Raw genomic sequence first — 13,537 nt, 5'->3', positions numbered from 1 at the left:
CATGGGAGCCTTCAGAAATAAAGACCCAAAGACCCAGGGAAAACAGTATTTATGCTTAGGTTTGATGAAGGATGGACAGTTTTGGCTGAGTGCTGTGGTTCACGCGTGTTATCCCAGTACTTTGGGAGGCCAAGGCGGGGGGATCACCTGAGGTTGGGAGTTCAAGACCAGCCTGGTCAACGTGGAGAAACCCCCATCTCTACTAAAAATACAAAGGCATGGTGGTGTGAGCCTGTAATCCCAGCACTTTGGGAGGCTGAAGCAGGGGTGGGTCACGAGGTCAAGAGTTCAAGACTGGCCTGGCCAATATGGTGAAATCCCGTCTCTACTAAAAATACAAAACACAATTAGCTGGGCACAGTGGCACATGCCTGTAATCCCAGCTACTCAGGAGGCTGAGGCAGGAGAATTGCTTGAACCCAGGAGGCAGAGGTTGCAGTGAGCCAAGATTGCACCACTCCACTCCAGCCTGGATAACAGAACAAGACTCCATCTCAAAAAACAAAAAAAAAAACAAAAAAGAGGGAAGTGTGAGGAGCAGAATGTAAGGAGAGGAGTACCTTCATGGGTAGAAGTGAGGGGCATCCTACCGATCCTGGGGAGGAACTGGGAGTGACAGGGACCAGACTGTGAAATAGCTGGCCTCACCATGCTCCCAACCTTCCTCAGAGCTTGCATACTGCCCTGGTTCCTGGGACCCTATCACAACCCTGGGCTTGCCTTCATGGGATCTTTACCTTGCGGAGGACATGTTCTGATTTGATAGCACTTGGCGGGTTCCCCTGAGAAGTAGCCCTAAAGGTGACCAGGACTCAGCTCCCAAATGTCCAGTTATAGCTCTTTCTCTCTTCCACAGGACCTTCCCCCAGGGATTAGTGGCTCCAGACACCAGGATTGATGTCACTTTAGTGACACTGGGGCAGCTGCTCCATAGGTCCCCCAGTTCCTCGTGGCACAAAGCTGTTCTCAGCAGATGGGACATTTCAGCTCAACAGATACGATCTGTGACCTTCGCCAGACAACACTCAAAGGCCCTCAACAACATCAAGGTGCACAATTTCCATAGGGAGACCCACCATAAGCACATAATGGAATGCCAGATGAAGCAGGCTTAGGGTCCCGAATTAGAAGAAAGAAGGGAGAGATTAGTTCTCTCTTGAAGGTATCAGAGCCTGGTATCCTCATCTGTAAACTGCAGGCACCTACTCAAAGAGCCACCAAGAGGAGACGAGATTGTGTATATGAAAGCACGATCCCAATGCTGGCATGCAGCATTTGTTGGATCAGAATACAGATATGACTATTAGAAAGTTCTCTCTTCTATCCATACAAAATCTCCCTCTTGGTAATGATGAGGTTTTAATCTAGCACTTCTCAAAGGTGGCCCATGAACTTGTTTCCATTACTGGACCCCACCCAGAATGTCCTAGGGACAAATTCCCAGTTGTCTTTGCTCCTCTTAGAAATAATCAGAATCTCGGCCGGGCGCAGTGGCTCAAGCCTGTAATCCCAGCACTTTGGGAGGCCGAGACGGGCGGATCACGAGGTCAGGAGATCGAGACCATCCTGGCTAACACGGTGAAACCCCATCTCTACTAAAAAATACAAAAAACTAGCCGGGCGAGGTGGCGGGTGCCTGTAGTCCCAGCTACTCGGGAGGCTGAGGCAGGAGAATGGCGTAAACCCAGGAGGCAGAGCTTGCACTGAGCTGAGATCCGGCCACTGCACTCCAGCCTGGGCGGCAGAGAGAGACTCCGTCTCAAAAAAAAAAAAAAAAAAAAAAAAGAAATAATCAGAATCTCTAGTGACAGAGTCCTACATGCTGCCTCTTTACCAATCTCCCTAAACAATTCTTGAGCATAGCCAAGTTGGAGAACCACTGGTGAAGTGGATAAAACATTGCTTCTGGGGATGAGAGAACATAGTTTCAAGTCCCAGCTCTGTCACTCAGTGGACATCTCAGGCCGTGGCCTCCTGTTTTTGTTTGTTTTTTAAGACAGGGTCTCTTGGTTGTCTGGGTTTTCAGCTGTCTTCCCGGGGACAAAAATGGCTATGGCTAGTGATTTATACCTGCGCTACTACGTAGAGCACAAGGGCAAGTTTGGGCACGAGTTTCTGGAGTCTGAATTTCAGCCAGACGGAAAGCTTAGATATGCCAACAACAATTACAAAAATGATGTCATGATCAGAAAAGAGGTTTATATGCACAAGAGTTTAATGGAAGAACTGAAGAGAATTATTGATGACAGTGAAATCAGAAAAGAAGATGATGCTTTGTGGCCTCCCCCTGACAGAGCTGGCCAACGTGAGCTTGGAGATAAGCGCATATCTTTTTTTTTCTTTTTGAGACGGAGTCTTGCCCTGCCGCCCAGGCTGGAGTGCAATGGTGCAATCTCAGCACACTGCATCCTCTGCCTCCTGGGTTCCAGTGATTCTCCTGCCTCAGCCTCCCGAGTAGCTGGGATTACAGGCACACACCACAGCACCTGACTAATTTTGTATTTTTAGTAGAGATGGGGTTTCTCCATGTTGGCCAGGCTGGTCTCAAACTCCTGACCTCATGATCCACCCGCCTCGGCCTCCCAAAGTGCTGGGATTACAGGCGTGAGCCACCGTGCCTGGCACACATATCTTTTGCCACATCAAAAATAGGTTCTCTTATTGACGTAAATCAGTCAAAGGATCCTGAAGGCCTTCGAGTATTTTACTATTTGGTACAAGACTTGAAATGTTTAGTTTTCAGTCTCATTGGATTATACTTCAAGATTAAACCAATTTAAGTTGTATGTTTTTCAAGCTGTTTGTATATTTAATTAAGGGATGGGAGGGGTTATTTGTCATTTACAATATTGGTTTTTTTTATAAATGTAAAGCAAACAAAAAAATTGTATGTAAACTGAAAATAAGAAAATACATTAGCAGGCTTAATGGTTATCCTTACTTCAGTCTATGTGGGTTGGACAGTTCCCACACACTTTAAATTCTGTAAATAAAAGCCACCTTTTGTTAAAAATTCGCTCAAATAAAACATACCAAATCCTGGGGGGGAAAAAAAAAAAAAAGACAGGGTCTCTCTCTCTCTCTCTGTGACCTAGGCAGGAGTACAGCAGTATGATCATAGCTCACTGCAGCCTCGACCTCCTGGTCTCAAGGGATCTCCCCTTTCAGCCTCCCAAGTAGCAGCTGGGACTACAGACATGTGCCACCATGCCTGGCCACTTTTTGTGGGTTTTTTTGTAGAGACAGGGTCTCACTATGTTGCCCAGGCCGGTCTTGAACTCCCAGCCTCAAGCAATCTGCCCACCTCAGCCTCCCAAAGTGCTAGGATTACAGGCATTAGCCACATAGCTTGGCCTTGTTTTTTTCAGTTGAGATAATAATGGTATGTGCGATGACTAAAGGCATGTCAATCATTTCAGATTTAGGCCAATGCAAAGTAAGTGCTCAGCAAATGTTAGGTATTGTTTTTCTCCTGCTAAATGCACCTTGTTGCTTCTGCTGTCCCTTTGTGGCACAGATCCAAGCCCCGTCAGCACTCCAGGAATACCCCAGCGGTATTCCCACTAGGAGCAGTCTGTGGAGCCCTAGGAGGAAGCAGGGGGAAGGGTTTGATTTTGCTTCTGACATGCTTTAAGGGCACACTTGGCCACTGGAGGGCAGCATCCACTCGCTCATTTTTAGGAAGGACATTCTAAAAAAGAATTTTCCAGCTGCAGAGGTGCAGAGGATGGAAGGAAGCCTTCATGGGGGCTTACTGGACACTGGGTTAGTTTTATCCTAGTGGTTCATTTTATGCATCCTATTCCAGGCAGCCCTTAGTAAACAGATATAGCCTATCACAGAATACACAAAATAGGTTCTATAATTTTTTCTTTTCTTTTTTTTTCTTTTGAGACAAGAGTGTCGCTCTGTTGCCCAGGCTGGAGTGCAATGGTGCAATCTCGGCTCACTACACCCTCTGCCTCCTGGGTTCAAGCAGTTCTCCTGCCTCAGCCTCCTGAGTAGCTGGGACTACAGGCGCATGCAACCACGCCCAGCTAATTTTTGTATTTTTAGTAGAGGTGGGGTTTCACCATATTGGTCAGCCTGGTCTCGAACTCCTGACCTCAGACAACCCACCCGCTTCGGTCTCCCACAGTGCTGGGATTATAGGCATGAGCCGCTGTTCTATAAAATATTAGTACAACCCATAAAATATAACCTATATAACCTATAGAGAGATGTTTTCCTTAAATAACTGTTTTCTCATTGTCTTGAATCATAAAATGAGAATCTTGTTTCTAAACCTGGGGTCTCCTACAGGCACCGAGGTCTCCACAGGTGACCCCTGCTGTGCCACATGCCTGCATGCCTGGACCCCCACTCCTCTTGCAGGCATGCAGGAGGTTCCTATTCTCCTGCCCTGTTGTGGGGGCTGCCCATGAAGAACAGGGCGGCAGCTGAAGGAGAGGTGGCCAGCCCTTCCCAAGCCCTTGGTGCCCCCTCCTTACAGCAGCAGGAATGGTTCCTCCACCTGTGGGTCTAAGTGTTCCAGTGCCGTCTGAGGACCTGGTGTGGGGCTTCTTCCCAGCCCATCTCAAGGGTCTAGAGCGAGACTTCCAGGTGAAGTCGCTGTCCCCAAGTAGGTCCCAGAGAGTGGGCTGGGTCCTAGTTTGGGACACCCCAAAGCATTCACTAGATGAGGGTTCTAGCACCAGTGGTTTACGTGGGAGGTGCAGGGGATGGAAATGAGGAAGAGGCTTAGGGAAGGGGGGCTGCCAGTGAGGCTGTGCTATGAGCTCAGCACTGCATGGTCATCTGCACTGAATCGTGGAAGAAAGAAGTGCCGATAAACAGCCTAAAACATGTGCCTCAGAATCATCCCATCCAAGTGGTGAGGGAGCTGAGGACCTCAGACACCCACCCTGAGGGCTGAGGGCTGCTCTTGGTGGCTGCTTCCTCAGTAGCCTGCTCCATCCACAGAGTGGTCTTCTTCAGTTCTGGGAGGAAAGCCCCAGGCACACAGATGCAGGTACACACAGATGGAAGTTTGCTGGAGCAAACTGAAGGGTGGGATGGGCACGGGCAGAGTGGTGACAGCTGCCGCTAGAGGCCACCTTCACCTCTGACTCAGGTGCCGACTGCCCACTGTCCCAACAGCGCTTCTCCTGGATCTGGGCTGGGAGCCCACTCCTCCCCATGCTCATGGATGTCTGTCCTGCCTATTGACCAGCATCTGCCTCTGGAGAAGCCCATGCCCTATATGAGTTTTGGGGGCAGGCAGAATGGGTTTCTGTTGCTTGTGATAAGGAGCCCTGACACTCATTCTGAATTCAGGTGGCCTGCGTGGGGCTGCACTCTCCACCCTAGGGTAAGCACACAACCCAAGTTAGGCCTCAAACAGTAAGTGTGGAAAGTAAAAAGTTTGTTGCAGGAAGTCAGGGACCCCGAACAGAGGGAACAACTGAAGCCATGGCAGAAGAATATAAATAGTGAAGATTTCATGGACATTTATTAGTTCCCCAAATTAATACTTTCATAATTTTTTTTTTTTTTTTTTGAGACAGAGTCTCGCTCTGTCGCCCAGGCTGGAGTGCAGTGGCTGGATCTCAGCTCACTACAAGCTCTGCCTCCCGGGTTTACGCCATTCTCCTGCCTCAGCCTCCCAAGTAGCTGGGACTACAAGTGCCCGCCACCTCGCCCGGCTAGTTTTTTGTATTTTTTAGTAGTGACGGGGTTTCACCGTGTTAGCCAGGATGGTCTCGATCTGCTGACCTCGTGATCCACCCGTCTCGGCCTCCCAAAGTGCTGGGATTACAGGCTTGAGCCACTGCGCCCAGCCTACTTTCATATTTTTTTAAGCCTGTCTTTACTGCAATCTCTGAACAAAAATTGTGAAGATTTCATGGACACTTATCGCTTTCCCAATCAATACCCTTGTGATTTCCTATGCCTGGCTTTACTTTAATCTCTTAATCTCATCAACTTTGTAAGCTGAGGAGGATGAATGTCGCCTCAGGACCCTGTGATGATTGCGTTTTAACTGCAGAAATTGTTTGTAGAGCATGTGTGCTTGAACAATATAAAATCTGGGCACCTTGAAAAAAAAAGAACAGGATAACAGCAATGTTCAAGGGATAACAAGTGAGATAACCTTAAACTCTGACTGCCAGTGAGCTGGGTGGAACAGAGCCATATTTCTCTTCTTTCAAAAGCAAATAGGAGAAATATTGCTGAATTCTTTTTCTCAGCATGGAACATCCCTGAGAAAGAGAGTGTGCTCCTGAGGGTAGGCTTCTAAAATGGCCACTTTAGGGGTGGCTGTCTTTTACGGTCGAAGACAAAGGAATGAAATAACCCCCGTCTCCTGTAGCACTCCCAGGCTTATTAGGATGAGGAAATTCCCACCTAATAAATTTTGGTCAGACCAGTTGTCTGCTCTCAAGCCCTGTCTCCTGATAAGATGTTATCAATGACAATGCATGCCCGAAACTTCGTTAGCAATTTTCATTTTGCCCCGTCCTGTGGTCCTGTGATCTCACCCTGCCTCCATTTGCTTTGTAAATATTTTATTACCTTGTGAAGCATGCGATCTCTGTGACCCAAACCCTATTTGTGCACTCCCTCCCCTTTTGAAAATCGCTAATAAAAACTTGCTGGTTTTGTGGCTTGGGGGGCATCATGGAACCTGCCAACATGTGATGTCTCTCTCGGACACCCAGCTTTAAAATTTTCCTCTTTTGTACTCTTTCCCTTTATTTTCCAGACCAGCCGATGCTTAGGGAAATAGAAAAGAACCCATGTTGACTATCCAGGGTGGGTTCCCCTGATAAAAGTTTCCTCTTCAAAGTTTCCCTTCTTGTTAAAAATAAGTCGTAAGTGTTAGAAATAATAGTTTATTTTAAAGACTAACTTCCTTCAAGCCTCCTTGCTTTGTGCTATTAACTCTTTACTAAGCCCTATCCTATGTAGCTGTTAGATATAAAGGAATAAGTGCATTCTATGTCCTTACACTTTAACGAAAATACTTGTGCTAGACATGCTCACAAACACGTAGTACATTCTATGTCCTTGTACTTTAACCAAGATATTTGTGCTGGACATACTCACAGGCATGTCCCAGCTTGCAGCCTATGCACCTTCCCTATTAGGCATAAGCAACCTCCTCTTTTCCTTTGTTCTCCCTTGCCTTCACCTGTTTAGAAAAGTTTTAAATTATTAGCCACTCAGGTTTTAGTTTAGATTGTGAGGTCTGGCTCCAGCCAATGGAGACAGGACACAGTAGCAGGGACAAGCTGTGTAAAGGATAAAAATTGCTTCCCTCCTTTGTTCAGGTGTGTTTTCACCATTGTTCCATCTGCAAGGAGCACCTTTTCTGCAGAAAGTAAAATTGCCTTGCTGAGAAAACTTTTTGTCTGATGCTAATTTTTCCTTGTGGTGCCGAGGAACAAGCATTCTATTTCTGAATAAACATTTTACATATAACAATAAGCAAAACCTAGTGTCCTGGCTGGGGCCACCATGTTGCCTGCCTCCAGCTGGGGCCGCTCCTTTTTCAAGAGTGTCTCTCTGCCAGACTTGCAATCACAAGGTGGGAAAACTGGAGCTGCTGGAAGTCATTTTGCCACCTCAGAGAGAGATGCTTTTGAGAATAGGGTCCAGCCAGAGAAGCCAGGCCCTGCTGGCATTTTAGTCTCTGCCTTAGCCACCTGGAAAGTCAGCATTACCTCTGGACACTTCAGTTATTTGACCCAGTAACTTATCCTTTTTTTTTTTTCCAAGACAAAGTCTTACTCTGCTGTTGCCCAGGCTGGAGTGCAGTGGTGGGATCTCAGCTCACTACAACCTCCACCTCCTGGGCTCAATCAATTCTTGTGCCTCAGCCTCCTTGAGTAGCTGGGACTACAGGCATGTGCCAACATGCCCAGCTAATTTTTTGTATTTTAGTAGAGATGGGGTTTCGCCATATCGCACAGGCTGGTCTCAACCTCGTGAGCTCAGGCAATCCACCCACCTTGGCTTTCCAAAGTGCTGGGATTACAGGCATGAACCATCACACCCAGCTTATCCTTCTGTCTTTACCAGCTTAGATTGGGTTTTATGTTTCCTGTACCCAGAAGGGTCCTAACCACTACACAATCTAATGGTTACTGTCACCCACAAATGACACTGGGTTGGGTACATTGATGACTTACTACATTTATTATCTCATGCTGATTGTACATAAAACCAAATTATTGCCACCTCCATTTCTCTCTCTCCTCCTGACCATCATGGCCCCAAACTTTGCTGTCCTGTACAGAGCACTGGGCCACGAGTCAGGAGACCTGGGTTCTCACCTTAGCTCTGCCTCAGCCCCTGTGACTTACAGCAAGGCAACCCATGCTCCCAGGCCTTGGTTTTCTCCTACAATAAATGGGAAGGTTGGACTCCATGACCTCAAAGGTGTTTCCAACACTAACATTCTATGGACATTCTTCTCCTTCTTCAACTGCATTTAGCCAGTCACCGAGGACCACAGAAGTTCCCTTGGAAATCTCTAACCCATTCCTTCTGCATTCCCCACTTCCATTACCTATAAAATAAGAATGGGTTTCTCTGTTTCTTCTTTAAATGCTGCTTTCACCATGGAGTGCAAATTTGGAACTAAAAAGACTCCTGCAGTGGGTACAGCCCAGGAAGCCCCCTCTCTCCCTCACCACCAGAAGATGCGGAAGAGTAAGCAGAGATCTCCATTCATTGTGATCCTCAAAGTCCCAAATGAGCCTCAACCACTTGGTCTTACCAAACCACTCAGTGTTAGCGGTCGTGTCCTGCCCATCTCTCACAGTCCTTAAAACATTTGCTTTGAGTAGGACTTGGGTTACAAATCCAATCCCAAATCCACCTGCACTAACTCAAATTAGAGAAGGGAAATAAATGCACCTGTAATCCCAGCTATTCAGGAGGCTGAGCCAGGAAGATCACTTGAGCCCAGGAGGTCAAGGATGCAGTGAGCTATGATTGCACCACTGCACTTCAGCCTGGGTGACAGAGTGAGATCACATCTCTTAAAAAAAAAAGAAAAAATTAAGTCTTGCTTAAAAAAAGAAAGAAAGAGAAGGAAAATGTGTCACGAGGTACCAGGATACAATTCATGTCACTCACCCATGGGCTCGGGCTGACACGTGGCAGGGTCTCTTCTCCACTGTGGAGCATTGTTTCATTCTTCTCTCATCAGAGACCAGCTTTCTGTGCTTCACAGCTACATTGGCAGAAAACGTAGGCACCACCAGCTTCTGAGCTCCCAAGTTATCTGTCCAGCCCGAGATTGAAGTAACTCTTTTCAGCTGCTTCAACCACACTGTTGACTCACATTTCGAGTCTTCTCGGCCTCTTTTCCATGTGATCCCACCATATCTTCCCACCTTGGAGACAGGTTTTGGTGTTTTAGACCCAATTTCAGGGTTTTATGTTTATTACTATGAAATGTAGCCTTGTAAGATTACATCATGACTGCCCATTAAGGTCTTTTTGAACCCCAAATCTCCCATTTACCTTATTGGCTTCATAATGGCCAATCCCATAAAACCCAATCCCATGGGTTTGATGAGTCCAAGTCATTAAGAAAAATGACTGACTGGCAATAATCACTGGTCCTCACAGCATGCAGAAATGTCCCTGCAAGTTGTCAGATGCATAAGCCAGCACATTCTGGCATGTTAGTTTCCACAGCCACTTAGTCCTCTAGTGGGACTCTCCATCCACTCCCCTTTCCCCATCATTCTCACCAGGATTAGAGGAGACACTGTGTCTGAATTTCAGCAAGGACAGAGACATCTTTATATTGCTCTTCTGTAGAGGCCGGCATCTAGCCCCAAAAGAAGAGTTGACCAAGCAGAGCCTCTTCTATCTGGAACTGGGCTGGGCCCAGGGATCCCTGTATCTTTTTTTTTTTTTTTTTTTTTTTTGGTGGGGGACAGAATCTCACTCTGTTGCCCAGGCTGGAGTGCAGTGGCACGGTCTTGGCTCAGTGCAACCTCCGCCTCCTGGGTTCAAGCGATTCTCCTGCCTTAACCTCCAAGTAGGTAGGATTACAGCTAAGATTACAGGTACCTGCTACCATGCCTGGCTAATTTTTTGTATTTTTAGTAGAGATGGGGTTTCACCATGTTGGCTAGGCTGGTCTTGAACTCCTGACCTTGTGATCCACCTGCCTCAGCCTCCCAAAGCACTGGGATTACAGGCGTGAGCCACTGTGCCCAGCCCCCCGTATCCTTTTACAAGTGTTCACAAGCCGTCTTTTAAATAGCTTGTTTCCAGAAGCCAGCTTCCCCAGGTATTGGAGTTTGCAAAATTTCTCTTGTATTGTTGATTGGAAAAGTAGGACTTAAGGAGATTTCTAGACAAGAAAGTATGATTAGAAATGGAAGATGCTAAAGAGTGCAATTAGAAAGTATATCTTAAGGTAATCTGTGATAAGAGGGGATGTTTTATATTGCCTTTGTTTTTAAGTTGACATTAAAATACATTATTATTTGACGCGATTTGTCCTTTGAAGACTTCTCTACTGATAGGCACTTCTGCAACAAATTTGCATAATTTGATATAAATATTTTGTAATTATTCCTAAAGGCCAATCAATGGGCATTTATGATGGCTAATAATAAATATACAATAGTATATATTACATAATATATATTAACTGATGGGTTGCATTTTTTTCTTTGAGCTTACACAATGTTTTAGAAACAGTCTACTTTTTATAAACATCAAGTTGAATATTCTGTGTTGCATTTGCTAAGAGTCAATAGTTAAGAATCTGTTTCTTTTATATATGTCAGATTGTGTCCATTCAGAATACACAATCCCCTGCTTAAAACTAACATGTTTTGCTGACGTACTTGTTAATTTGGCTCTAAAATATTTATTCTTTTTCTAATTTATAGTATTTATTTTAAAAAGATTAATCCCTTCATCCATTTCTCCAAGGCTCTTCTGTAGCTCAAAAAATTACCATAAAGGTCCTCTGGTCTTGTACTACAATTACTTTAGAGTGGGGGTCAGAAAACTTTTTCTGTAATGGATCAAACAGTAAATACCGTAGGCTTTGCAAGCCATACATGCCCTGCTGCATCTACTCAACTCTGCAGCTACAGTGCAAAAACAACGTAGACAATAGTGAATGAATGGGTATGGCCATATTTGACTCATGGTTGTAGTTTGCCTACCCTTGCTTTAGTGTACCTACATTAACACTGTTCATATAAACTATCCAGTAAGATAAATAATAGTTTAGTGCTTAAAAGAAAGTTATAGAACCTTTTTCTTTTAGAGTCCTTTAGGAAAAGCATCATGTATTGCTTGGAAAGTATTCTCTATTTTAAATATTAAATACAGTTTAACACACAAGAATATCCAACTTGATATTTATAAAAAGTAGACTGTTTCTAAAACATTGTATAAACTCAAAGAAAAAAATGCAACTGTATGTAAATTTTAAATACAGTTTCATTCTTTTATTACCCTGAGATATTAATTAAGAAGGAGTAATCTGGAGTCTAGTACATAAAACATCTTCGGGTATTTACATTTTGTAAATAGGAAGTGATATTACTTCTAGCATTGTAAGAACCCCAGCTCCCAAATAATAATGACTCTTGGATAACAAGCAAATAAATACCTGTAGCATGCCTCCAATATATTGACTGTTAAAGGGCAGTAAGTTCTCCCTGGCAGTGATTGCAACAATTGAAAGTTATATTTTCGGCCGGGCGCGGTGGCTCAAGCCTGTAATCCCAGCACTTTGGGAGGCCGAGACGGGCGGATCACGAGGTCAGGAGATCGAGACCATCCCGGCTAACACGGTGAAACCCCGTCTCTACTAAAAATACAAAAAAAAACTAGCTGGGCGAGGTGGCGGGCGCCTGTAGTCCCAGCTGCTCGGGAGGCTGAGGCAGGAGAATGGCGTGAACCCGGGAGGCGGAGCTTGCAGTGAGCTGAGATCCGGCCACTGCACTCCAGTCCGGGCGACAGAGCGAGACACCACCTCAAAAAAAAAAAAAAAGAAAGTTATATTTTCATATCTAGCATAGGGATGAAATCATCCAAAATTTTTCTTTGTAGCAAGTAAGGTGGTTGGTGAAAATTCAAAACATGGATTATCAGGCAAGCTCTCTGTTTAGGTAGTTGGAGCTAAAATTCGTAGAACCATTTCAGCCATTTTCTCCACTGGGGTGCTGCAGAATTCAACTGTCCATGGAATCTTTTTTTGATTGTTAATGCCAACATTTCCCAGAAGATGAGAATTTACTGCTTTTGCCAACTTGTGATTTGTTAATGACAGCTCTGCTGTGCTGTGGGGTTGTATGCTAGGAGAGTAAGGTTGCCCTCTTCCCTATTGCAAAGAGATTAAGAGCTCCTCCAGTAATTTCTGGGTAGCTATCATTTCCTAATTAAACTGTTCCTGTTCACTTAGGAGATCCTGTACGGAACCATGTGCATCATGTTTTTGAAGCTGTGAAACTGCTTTTGAGGCCAGGAATGGTGGTTCATGCCTGTCATCCCAGTACTTTGGGAGGCTGAAGCAGGAGGATCATTTGAGGCCAGGAGTTCAAGACCAGCCTGGCCAACATGGCAAAACCCCAACTCTACTAAAAATACAAAACTTAGCCAGGCGTGGTGATGGGTGCCTGTAATCCCAGCTACTTGGGAGGCTGAGGCACAAGAATCACTTGAACCCGGGAGGCAGAGGTTGCAGTGAGCCGAGATTGCACTACTGCACTCCAGGCTCGGCAACAAAGCGAGACTCCATCTCAAAAAACAGAAAAATAAAACTGCTCCTGTGCTCTTGAGTTGGTTAACTCATCTGCCATTACTCTGCTTGCAAGGAATTTACTTCGCCATACATCACACTGTATTAACATACATTCTAACTGTTTGGAAAGCTGAGCTGTTTTTCAACCTAGGGCTTCATTTTCTAAAATAAGCTGATTTTTCTCACAGGCTAGACATTCAAAGTGATACTGAAGATCATCCACAACAGAAGCCACCAGCAACTTTTTAAACTTATGACTTACCTTCGTCTGTATACGGAGCTGGTTTCAAAGACCTTCTTTGTCCTATAGTAACCTTCTTTCATAATTCTTGAGCTTTTCCTTTTTTTTTTTTTTTGACGGAGTCTTGCTCTGTTGCCTAGGCTGGAGTGCAGTGGCATGATCTTGACTCACTACAACCTCCGCCTCCTGGGTTCAAGCGATTCTTCTGCCTCAGCCTCCCCAGTAGCTGGGACTACAGGCGCATACCACCACGCCCAGCTATTTTTTGTATTTTAGTAGAGACGGGGTTTCACCATGTTGGCCAGGCTGGTCTCAAACTTCTGACCTTGTGATCCGCCCGCCTTGGCCTCCCAAAGTGCTGGGGTTACAGGCGTGAGCCACCATGCCCAGTCTCTAATTAATATATTCTTTACTCTGAGAGTTCCTTATTAGGTTCTATAACTCTCTGACTGACCAAGGAATTCTCCTTTATGATATCCCAGAGACATCATAATTTTGTTGGAGCTATCATGAGTTATTGT

The 13,537-nt window shown here is 45.3% G+C and overlaps 1 protein-coding gene across 1 annotated transcript; it reads left to right on the top strand.

Moving 5' to 3' along the window:
- The first annotated feature begins 1,874 nt into the window (after positions 1-1,874).
- LOC117069419 (protein mago nashi homolog 2-like) lies at positions 1,875-2,815 on the top strand. The gene is made up of 2 exons (XM_033187632.1): positions 1,875-2,325; positions 2,628-2,815. Exons 1-2 carry the CDS (start codon positions 2,047-2,049, stop codon positions 2,778-2,780), a joined length of 432 nt encoding a protein of 143 aa, XP_033043523.1. The 5' UTR covers positions 1,875-2,046; the 3' UTR covers positions 2,781-2,815.
- Positions 2,816-13,537: the final 10,722 nt, after the last annotated feature.

The sequence above is a fragment of the Trachypithecus francoisi genome, unplaced genomic scaffold, assembly GCF_009764315.1.
Source record: "Trachypithecus francoisi isolate TF-2019V2 unplaced genomic scaffold, Tfra_2.0 Lachesis_group3, whole genome shotgun sequence".
In the NCBI taxonomy this organism is placed as follows: Eukaryota; Metazoa; Chordata; class Mammalia; order Primates; family Cercopithecidae; genus Trachypithecus; species Trachypithecus francoisi.
This window is presented reverse-complemented; position numbering and strand designations above follow the sequence as displayed.

Bases quoted from the DNA above. Each gene is read 5' to 3' on its own strand.
- LOC117069419 (XM_033187632.1), top strand. From the start codon at position 2,047: ATGGCTATGGCTAGTGATTTATACCTGCGCTACTACGTAGAGCACAAG. The intron at 2,326-2,627 runs ATATCTTTTTTT...TGCCTGGCACAC, and splicing joins GTGAGCTTGGAGATAAGCGC to ATATCTTTTGCCACATCAAA.